Source organism: Bison bison, unplaced genomic scaffold, assembly GCF_000754665.1.
Source record: "Bison bison bison isolate TAMUID 2011002044 unplaced genomic scaffold, Bison_UMD1.0 scf7180017864032, whole genome shotgun sequence".
Taxonomy (NCBI): domain Eukaryota; kingdom Metazoa; phylum Chordata; class Mammalia; order Artiodactyla; family Bovidae; genus Bison; species Bison bison.
In genome coordinates, this window is record NW_011494604.1 from 1,320,877 (window position 1) to 1,331,799 (window position 10,923).

General features: G+C 54.1%; 1 protein-coding gene across 1 annotated transcript in view; it reads right to left on the bottom strand.

Moving 5' to 3' along the window:
* ADCY5 (adenylate cyclase 5) overlaps positions 1 to 10,923 on the bottom strand; it is a 161,330-nt gene that overhangs the window by 3,244 nt on the left and 147,163 nt on the right. The window contains exons 21-23 of the mRNA XM_010834408.1: positions 5,595 to 5,864; positions 4,355 to 4,559; positions 869 to 993 (exon numbers count right to left, since the gene is read on the bottom strand). Coding sequence (XP_010832710.1) covers positions 869 to 993; positions 4,355 to 4,559; positions 5,595 to 5,864 — 600 coding nt within the window. The remainder of the gene's footprint in view (positions 1 to 868; positions 994 to 4,354; positions 4,560 to 5,594; positions 5,865 to 10,923) is intronic.

Genomic DNA, 10,923 nt, shown 5'->3' on the forward strand with positions numbered 1-10,923 from the left:
CAACACTCCTCCTCTCTCTCCGTCTCTCCTCAGGACCCCCACTCCCACCTTTCTGTCCCACTCTCTTCCCCCCCCCAACCCCCCAACCCCCAGGATGGAGGTGAGAGGAGGCCATCTGGCCAGGCCCCTCAGGCAACACCCACAGGCCAGCCAGGGCCGTGCTGGGATCAGTCCCTTTGTTCAGAGGCCCCACAAGGGAGTGAAGTTAGGGGACGGTTAAGCAGTGTCAGTGTGAGCAAGGACCTTAAAAATGGCCCAGTTTGCACTTGGGAAAACCGAGACCAGGAAGGCTAACCGAGGTTCCACGGTTCAGGGCCTCTCTGTGTCAGATCAAGCAAGGCCTGAGAAAAACAAAGAAAAGTGGCTGAAGAGCACCAGCCTGTACAGGATGAAGAGACGAGAAAGTCTCCAAGTCTCTGGCCAGGCTCCTTAGCTGTTAAGATTGGTGGGGGCACCATCCAGGGACCAGTGGCCTTGTCTTGTTTTCAGAACCAAGCCCTGAGTGCTCTAAGCTCCATTTAGCAAATCCTGCTCCCTGCAGCCGCCTGCCTTGTGACTGCTCTGTGTGCCTGGTGTGTGGCGTTAGCACTCCTGGCTTGGCATGGGCAGCTGGCTGTGCCATTCCCCACAATTCCCCCTGTGGCCAGTAGAGGGCTTTGTGCAGGCTAGAAGATCTGTCCAAGGTTCTGAGAACCTGAAACATAATTGTGTTCTCCAAGTTTCCACTGCATCAGCACCAACCACCCCATCTCCCTCAAATGTGGCTGCAGAAATTCTGACTAGGAACTGTGAGCAGCCTGCTGGAAGACCGCTTAGCATCACACAGAGGTCCCCCAGTGGACATGGAGGTAGATGCTCCTGCACTCACCTGGATGCGGTCGGGCACACCGGTGCTGTCCATGCGGCTGGCCACGTTCACCGTATTGCCCCAGATGTCGTACTGAGGCTTGCGGGCTCCAATCACACCCGCCACCACGGGGCCAATATTGAGCCCTGCAGGGCACAGAAGTCAGAATTCTCATCAGGGTTCAGACCAACTCTTTCCTGCCTGCCCTCGACAACATTCCTCCCCCGACTCTTGGCAGATTATCCCCCTGACTCTTGGTCTGAAGACACTCAGGGTCCTTCTGGCTTGAGGCTGTACCTAACCCCACAGCTGCCACTGCTTGGATCCTATTGCACACTTGCTAACTGGAGACCACAGGAAACCATTCACATAGCCACTACTCCTGTGTCCTTGTCACCCAGGCAACACTCAGCTCCTGCAGATCCACCGCTAGACTGCCCTCTTTAAGGCGTCCAGTGACCTTTTGCATTTTCTGGTTGCCTTTCTTTAATCACCCCTCTCCCGGTAGCATTTAAGTTTCCACCTTTAATTCAGAATACCAGACTCGCCTTGCTCCTCTGTTCCAGGGGTGCCACCACTCTCATTCTCAGAACCTGCCTCCTAACCCACTTCCCTGCCCAGTGTCTGCTCTCTTCAAGTAATTCACCCCCAGGTTTCTGCACCAGGGCGGTGATGCTGCAGTGACTGACACCGGGAAGTAATCTGCCACATCCATGTGGACTCTCCCTCTCCTTCTTTCTCCTCCACTTCTGCTCCAGTCTGTCTGCCTTCCTGGTCCTGCCCAAGACAACACTGAGCAGCCCTGCCCCTGAGCCTCTGCTGTGCTGGTCTCTACCTCAAATGCCCTTCCTCCTCTCCCAGCAAAGTCCTTCCCAGGCACATCTGCCTCAACCAGCATTCTCTCGATATTTTCTGCCCCATCTCCAAGGCCCAGGGCACTCCCTCCTATTACATAAACTGTCTCTCATGATGGGCCTCATTAAGCCTAATTGTGGCTTAACTATTTCTTAGCGTGTGGCCACAAATACAGCAGGAGCTCCCACACGCCCCCCTCGACCACTCACTAAATCAGAAATGTCATCAGTCCTCAAAACTCTTCCCTCCACCAACTTCCTCTTTGGGTCCATCAAGCCACAGGTAGCTTTTTGCCCCACGTGCTATTCCCAGGCTGGGCTGTCACCCTCACTGGTGACAGTCATGCTTCCCAGGAAGACATCCCTGCGTCTGTAGGGCAGGATCTACCACACGAGGCTCCCAGCTGCCTGCCCAGCTCCTGTCTGCCTGCCACTCAATCCCCAGTCCTGGTCCAGTGCAGGAGCTGGGGCAGCTCACAGAAACATACATGCCAGGAGAGAAGTGCAGATCAGCGGAGCTGGGGAGGTGGAATGAAAGAAAACAAGGATGCAACATCATGGGAAGCCAGGGGTGATGTTTACACAGAAGCACAGACTGCCCATCAGTTAAAGCCACCCCCCAGCTGGCTCTGGTCTGGGTTTCCAGCACCTGATGCAAAATGAAAACCTGGTCCAGTCCGCAGGCATGTGCCCCCCACCAGCCCGCACGGCCAGCTCCTCAGGGAAAGCCAGTTCCCAGCACTCAGGCCAGAACAAAAGATCTCCTGAGGACCTTCATGATCACAGTATTGACTTTTAAGAATCCATATTTCAGTTTAATGTGCTAATTTTGAGAACTGAAATACCAGTATCTTTGCTGGTGAATCACTGTTACTTTTTTTAAAAATTTGAAATCTGAATCATTTTTGGCCTGAGACATTTCTGGGAGGGAGCTGATAATACATTAAAATTTTGACAAAGGATTGCTCTTTCGGAAAGTATTCTTTATCTCCACCATCCTCAAGAGGTAGAGAGCAGTGCTCGACAAAGCTGTTTCTTTTGAAAAAGTAACTCTTATTCTGAAAGCCTGGGTATCCTTGACAAGATAAGGACAGAACAAGCCACTGAAACACCTTGAACCTTATCAAGCAACACAGAGTTGTGTTTCTCAGATCGTTTAGTGGATGCAGTAGCGGAGCAAATAGGCAAGTGTGCTGATGTACGTGGGTTTTCCCTGCACTATTCTTGAAGCTCTTCTGTACAGTTGAAAAGTGTCAGAATAGAAGACTGGGATAATAAACAACAAAAGGAATACAAAGAAGATGTATAGCACAGGAAATATAGCCAATATTTTATAATAATTTTACTTGGAGTAAAATCACTATGCTGTATACCCACAACCAGAGAAGGCAATGGCACCCCACTCCAGTACTCTTGCCTGGGGAATCCCATGGACCGAGAAGCCTGGTGGGCTGCAGTCCATGGGGTTGCTAAGAGTCAGACATGACTGAGTGACTTTTTCATTTTTCACTTTCATGCGTTGGAGAAGGAAATGGCAACCCACTCCAGTGTTCTTGCCTTGAGAATCCCAGGGACGGGGGAGCCTGGTGGGCTGCCGTCTATGGGGTCGCACAGAGTCGGACACAACTGAAGCGACTTAGCAGCAGCAGCAGCAGCATATGCACAACTAATATTATATTGTAAATCAACCATACTTCAATTGCTAAGTCACTTCAGTCGTGTCCGACTCTGTGCGACCCCATAGACGGCAGCCCACCAGGCTTCCCCGTCCCTGGGATTCTCCAGGCAAGAACACTGGAGTGGGTTGCCATTTCCTTCTCCAATGCATGATAGTGAAAAGTGAAAGTGAAGTCGCTCAGTCGTGTCCGACTCTCAGCGTCCCTATGGACTGCAGCCTTCCAGGCTCCTACATATATGGGATTTTCCAGGCAAAAGTACTGGAGTGGGGTGCCACTGCCTTCTCCGATACTTCAATTAAGAAATAATAAATACAAAAATTGAAAAAAATTATATAGGGTTTTGGTTCAAAGATTTTCTAAACAAGTAGAATACAGCTCTGCCTGTTTTGAAACTGGCCCAGGGCCTCTGCTCAGAACTTTCCCCTCTCTCCTGCAGCAGTCCTGCCCCCCAGATACCACAGCATCAACGAAGCTCCTCAAAGCCACCCAACAAGGGCCAAAGCATTTGACAAAGAAGGAATCTAAGGAAGATACGTGGACTCAACTTATCTCCACATCCTCACCATTTCTTTCCCCAGTTTGTATAGATTAGAAGAACCTTCACATCACCTTGATCTTGCTCACACACACACAGAAACCACTTAGAACTCAGCAATAACCCCTTTCTGAGTTCCGGCCTCTCCCATGGGGAGCCCTGTGCCCTTGGCACACAGCATCCCCCACAAAGCCTCTCTGGTGGGCACAGTGAGTAGAAAAGGCAGGAACTGAGAAAAATGGTATCCTGTGCTCACCACCATGCTGAGGAGGCACCGCTAGGCCCTGGGAGAGCTCTGCTGTGTGATGGGCACCAACCCCTACCCCTTGGGCAGGGACATACGATAGCATCAGCCTCCTTGGACTGGCTCATGGAAGCAGGATGGGAGAGGGGGTTTGGGGAGCCCCCACAAGGCCTCAGCACTCTGAGCCAGGCTCACCAATCTTCATCTGGAAGTTGTTGAAAGAGTGCTCGTTGATGTACTTCATTTGGTCCATCAACTTCATGGCGAAGTCGGCCAGGGCTTTGATGTGGGTCTTGCCCACCTTGTCGTAGGTGGAGTCATTGAGGCCGGAGGCGGCCATGTAGGTGCTGCCGATGGTCTTGATCTTTTCCAGCTGCCTGAACCGGTCCTCACTAATGATCTGGGAAGAAGGAGGCCAAACCTGGGTCACCCCGAAGTTGGGTACTGAGGTCTGCAGGGGAGTGCAGCACAGCCCCTTGTGTCACCCCGGTTCACACAGAGGGGCCCATCTCTGTCACCAACTTAGTGGAAAGCCTCGGTGCTCCCCAACAGTCAGGCTGCTTCCAGTACTCATCTGCTGGCTGTCTAGGGGCTGTGGGCTATGAGCCCAGCCACATACAGGAGCCCCTGGGGCCAGGTCACAAGTCACCTCTGGGGCTTTTCCCCCTAATATGGATTGGCAGCCGCCTTTCCCTTTGCTGGCTAAAGTCCCCAGCCCTCCCAGGGAAACCTCCTCGTTGTTGTCCAGCAGGCCACTCTCTCCTGTCTCCAGGACCTGCTGGAAGCCTGTCCACATCCATCTCAGCCAACTCCAGGATCCACAATGCCCGGGAGTCTCGGGGGCTGCTTCTGACTCTGCCTGGTCCCAGCTCCACCATCTCTCTAGTGCCTGTGCACCATGCCCCGGCCCCTGTACTCCTGCTGGGCTTGTCCCTCTCACACTCACTACATGGTGAGCTCCCAGCACTGAGGCTGCTCTACTGGGTACAGTACTCCTCAGGGCCTGGCACACACTAGGTACTCAACAAAGGAAATGTCTTTGCTTCTGCTGTTCAAGGCTTTGCAACTTGGTCCCACCTCCTCCTTTAGCTTGGGTATCCCTCCTCCCTTGGACTCTCTCAATGCTGAGTCCCAGCCTGAGGCCCTGTCCAGCCCGAGATGCCATAAGAGGAGTGGCAGGTGATGGGGGTGGCTGGCGAGGCAGCCAGGCGGGGCCTTCATGGGGCAGCTGAGGCTGAAACACCAGCTCTGGCGCTTACAGGCAGTGACCCAAGGCAAGACGCTTAATGTCTGTGAGTCTGGGCCTCCCCCATTGTGACATGGTGATGGGGAATACACGCAGGCGCCTGTGGCAGTGCCTGGGACACAGTCAGGGCTCCTGACGTCTCCACTCACACTGGTGATGGGAAAGGGGGATATCAGGGCCCCGCTGCACCTCGTCAAAGTCTGCGATGATCTCGTTGAGCAGCCGCAGGCACTCGACGCCCTCGTTGTTGGCCTCTAGTTCCACATAGAACTCAGAGAAGTTGGCGATGGAGGCGAACATGACGGCCACGCACTCGCACGACTGATAGTAGAGCTCGTCGTTGCGCCGTTCGCGGGCCAGGAAGTGTGCGGCCACGTCCTTGGGCAGAATGTTGTGCAGCAGCCGCCGGTTGTAGGCCTGCAGCTCCTCCATCTCCTCCTTCTCCTCCGTGGCCTGGGACAGAGGGCCCGGTCAGAGGGAGGGCAAGCAGCAGGCCACTTAGAAAAAGGCAGTGCAGCCCACCTGCGTGCCCACATGGGCCCAAGACTTCAGCAAGTGCCAGCTGCATCCTCACTGCTGTCTCTACTCCAGGTTTTCAATAAAGAGCATCTATTACTCTGACCATCAGAAAAGACAGCTCTGTAAGTGGCTAACTCCCCGCCTGCCTCTCGGAAAGCGACACCTATGAGAGCGTTGATCCTGCAGGAGGGACCCTGAGTGAAAACAGGTCCCAGAGGAGAAGCTGGACGGATCCTGCCTGCCCCAGATGAAAAGGAGGCAGGAGGGTAAAAGGCCGGTTCAAACCCACGCCCACACGGCCCTCTAGCCACCCAAGTGCGCCTCGATTGTCCATTTGCCTCTTCGTATAAGGAAACGCACACAGAAAACCAATAAAAATCATTTTAGCAGACTGAATGCAGGGAAACCTGCTCAGAGCCCTGCCTGGTCTCCCTGGTTTCCCGAGAGCTGACCTGCCCCAGGACCAGAGGGTGCAGGTGCCTTAAGGTGCCACCTGGGCAGGACAGGGACATCACTGATGTCCCCAAGCTTGGGTCCTGGGCCTGGGACAAACCTACTATCCAGGATAAAGGGACAGTGCAGAACCCTCAGGTCAAGAGGCCAACAGTGGCCCACAAGCTGAAGCACAGAGGTAGTCCTGCACTTTGGTGTGCAAGGAGCCAGCTGACCAGAGTGTTCAAGGGGCACAGACGTCCAGAAAAGGGGTCTGCTTGCTCCCTCCCCTCAACAGCAAACAGAATGGTCCCTTGAATGGGGGCAGGCAACAGTGTAGGTAAGGCAGGCAGACAGGCAGGCCAAGCACCATTAGCAGGGCTGTTTAAAGGATCTAGCCAGCCTTCTTGGGCCTTCCTTAACTGCAGCTAGAACCTCCAAGAAGGCCAGGACTATTTCTCAGGGCCCTGGGTCTCCAGGTAGGCAGTGGCTACCCATGGAGAAGGAGCTGCTACACCCATCAAGGCTGCAGGTCTGGCTCCAGTGGGGGAGGAGAAAGCTGAGGGATGAGGTGAGAGGACCCACCTCATTCTTGGGATGGGTGGGTCACACCCAAGGAAGCTCCTGGACCTCAGATGCCAGGGGGCTCCAGCAGGCACATGCTCTCTTCCTGCCAGGTGGCTCCTGTGGGGTGGGACACTTTGACCATCCCCTCCCCTAAATTGGGCTTCCCTGGTGGCTCAGTGCTAAAGAATCCTGCAATGCAGGAGATGCAGGTTCTAACCCTGGGTTGGGAAGATCCCTTGGAGAAGGGAATGGCAACCCACTCCAGTATTCTGTCCTGAAAAATCCCAGGGACAGAGGAGCCTGGTGGGCTACAATCTCTGGGGTCACAAAAACAAACACGACCTTGTGACTAAACAACAACTCCCATCAATAAGGGCCCCCTGCTTCTGCTCTGGAACAGGTGTGCCCGCGGGAGAAGGCTGGTGGGGGGGTCCCTCTCCTTCTCCCTGCCATCCCCACAGAGGGGCCCCAGCTGCTTTGAAGATGCACCAGGCTGCCCCCACTCCTGCCCCTGCCACCCACGGAGACCACACGCCCGGGAACCCAGGAGCACCTCAGCTCCTCCGATCAGCCCACAGGTGGCAGGAATGCTTTCCCAGAGAGCATCTACCCAGAGTGTCAGGCAGTGGAGGCTGGGGGTGGGGATGCTGGGAGCACAGCTGCTGCTGGGAACAGAAGCCCAGCACAGAAGTGCTGGTCAGGTGCACCTGCCTCCTCTGGGAACTCTGCCCAAGACGTGTGGGCAGTTGCCAGCACAGCCAGCTGCTTCTAGGGCTGGGCTGTGCTCAGGCAGGATGGCTTGGGGGTTCCCAGGTGCTTGCTGGTCCTAATAAGGTCAAGGATATGGGAGGAGATAAGAATGGCCTCTCCTGAGAACCGAGGCCCAGAGGAGGGGCCATGCGGGTGTGTGTCTTGTGCAGGTGCTTCAGGGAAGCTAAGGACCCCAGGCTCCCCACCTCCCTGCCAGCACTACACCCAGCCACCAGGACCATAGATCCGACAGCTAAATGGGCTGCTAGGCGAGATCAGCAGTAGGGCAACAGACCATCACTCAACCACCGAGGACCCGTGCTCAGGTTATTATTTACCCCTGCCCCAAGCACTGGAGGACGATGGGAGATGGAAGGATGTGGGAGCATCATGAGACGCTGCAGTAGAGGCGGGCAGACACGCCTGGCAAGCAGAGACACACGCCCCCACACTCACACACATGCGCATGTTTGCAAAATGGAGAGTGGCCAGCCACTTCCTTGTCAATTTTCCCTTCCTTCCCAACCTTGTACAGAGTGCTTGTGCCTGAGAAAGGACGTGATCAGAGGAGGGAGCGTCACATGTGGTGTGTCCAGCAAGGAAGCAGGGCGGTGAGGCGGGGAGCGGGCATGGTGGGGCAGAGAAGGGGGCTGGGGTGGGGAGGCCAGTTCCACTGAACAAATGAGTAAATATGTGAGAGAAATAGAAGGGGAAGTTATCACTGCCAGCGATAATATTTGCATGCATGGAAAGAGGAAAGTTAGAAAGAAGCCTGAGGTATTGCATTGGGAATGGGGATACTGCTACCAACCCATGGTTTTAAACATCAGCTGACAGTTACTGCAGTAGTATCCATTCATATGTATGTATATGTGTGTATTTTCTATACACTTACATACATTTCCTAGCTTTGTCCACAGAGAGGACCTAGAACAGTGAGCACACAGCGTGCCCTGATCTGGGTTTCTAAACACCATTCTCCATGAAAAACAATTGGGGCACTTTGAAGGGAAAGTACCTGATGAGCCCCAGACAGCATCTTGTGCCAGAAAGTAAAAAAATGCTCAAAGAATGACGGAGCGTGTCAAAGAACATGGAAGCCAATCTGAAGACACACGGACCAAAGCCAGGACACGTGAAACACTGAAATAAATAATGAGAGGAGCAGGGCATAAGCCCCACTGAATTCGATAGGAATCGATGAGTGTAGGCTGATGTAGATAATGAATGAAGCAAATAAGAGGAGGATAAGGAAAGCTCTGGGCTTCCCTGGTGGCTCAGACGGTAGAGTCCGCCTGTAATACAGGACACCTGGGTTGGATTCCTGGATCAGGAAGTTCCCCTGGAGAAGGAAATGGCAACCCACTCCAGTATTCTTGCCTGGAAAATTCCATGGACAGAGGAGCCTGGTGGTCTACAGTCCATGGGGTTGCAAACAGTTGGACATGACTGAGCAACTAACACACACAAGGAAAGCTCTGCCTTAAAGGAGAATGTCGATCAACAAATGTAGAAGGGGGACTTCCCTGGTGGTCCAGTGGTTAAGAATCCACCTTGCCATGGCAGGGGACATGGGTTCAACTCCTGGAACTAAGTAAGATCCCACATGCTGTGGAGCAACTAAGTCCATACACCGCAACTACAACGAAAGATCCTGTGTGCCGCAGCTAACACCCAATGCAGCCAAATAAATAAATTAATTTAAAAAGAAAGCAAATGCAGAAGGAATGACAGACATAGGTCATCACAGCTGGCAGGCAGGAGTCAGTGATGGATGCTGAGACTGCTGGGGGAGGTTTGCTGAGAATCAGAATATTGGTGTGATGCCAGAGTATCTTTCCACAAAATGCTAATAGGGTACAAAAGGGAAGATGAGGACCTGACAGTGGAGAAATCTGGCAGATGCCCACTTGAGAGGGTGATCAAGGTTAACGTCGCCAGGGGCGGGATGGGCCTACACAGAGGAATCCTCAAGGTGATGCTCTGAGAAGGGGCTAGCGAGTGTCACTTCCATGGTTTTCCTCCTGGAAGGTGGGGCCCAAGTCCGGACACAGGAAACATCAAGGGCCCCGGACTGAGGGCTACAGAACAAGGACCTCTTAAAGACTGACAGACCTAGAGGCGGACAAGAAACGTAATGGCCAAATGCACAGGGCACCTTGGAGGGGGTCCTGGGCCAGAACTGGGACAGCTGACCAAACACGAATGGTTCTGTGAGTGGATGTATTGTGGATGGACAGTGTTGATTTCCTGTCTGGGGGGTTGCATGGGAATAACGCAGAGAGTGTCCTTGCTTTGGGGAGGCAGACACTGGGAAACTGAGGGGGTGGATTGGGGCAGCGTGTCAGAAAAGAGAAGGTGATGGAGCAAATGCAGAGACCAAATGCCTCCACTTTCGCTCAGCAGCCAGTGAAAATCAAGGCTTCCTGCCCTGGCCCAAAGACTTGAATCTCGACATTACTAGGAAGCTGAGGATGGAGGAAGCCTAAGCAAGCTACAGATGAGCTGGAGAAGTGATCTGCACACAGGAGTCAGGCCAGAGGAGGCAAAGAGGCCAGGCTAAGCTATGCCTTACAAGCAGCTGGGCAGGAGCAACAGCTCTAAGCCCCACCCCTACTCCTATCTAAAGCCAGGCTTTCTCACAGGTCCTGGGCACCCTCTCCTGCACCTTTTGAGGTGGTCGAGCAGGTAGTAAGGGGCCACACAAGGGCTACTGCTAGCACCTGGAGCATGCTGTGCATGGCCTAGCATCACACCCTCCTCCATGTGGACACAGTCAGCTTTCAGGGCACAGAGCCTGGACAGCAGAGTGATGGCTGGATTTCAGCTCCACCAGGGCACCTGGCACCCAGCACCTCTGCCCCGGCCTGGGCTACTGCTCATCAAGGCCAGGGCATAGCCACCTGGCTGGACTTCCTGTCAACGATCTTTGATGCCCCTTCCAGCTGTCTTCCCCTGGAGGAGGCTTCAAGTGCAGTTCCGGTCACATCGAGCCCTGCTCAGACGCCTCTGGTGCCAGCTCCTGCACTCAGGCCTCTGAGGCCCTGGAACTGCACACCCCCTGCTCACCTCCTCTCCTCCTGCCTGTCCACCAGGGTCCCAGCACTGGGCACTATCGAGAGTGGGTTTGCCTGGAGCTCTACGGTTTTGCCTCTTGGCCCCAGAGAGCAGGGGGCAGACTCACCGGGACACAGGGAACCAGGCAATTGGGATGAGGCCTGAGCAGGACACCTCATCAGTGCAGAACCTA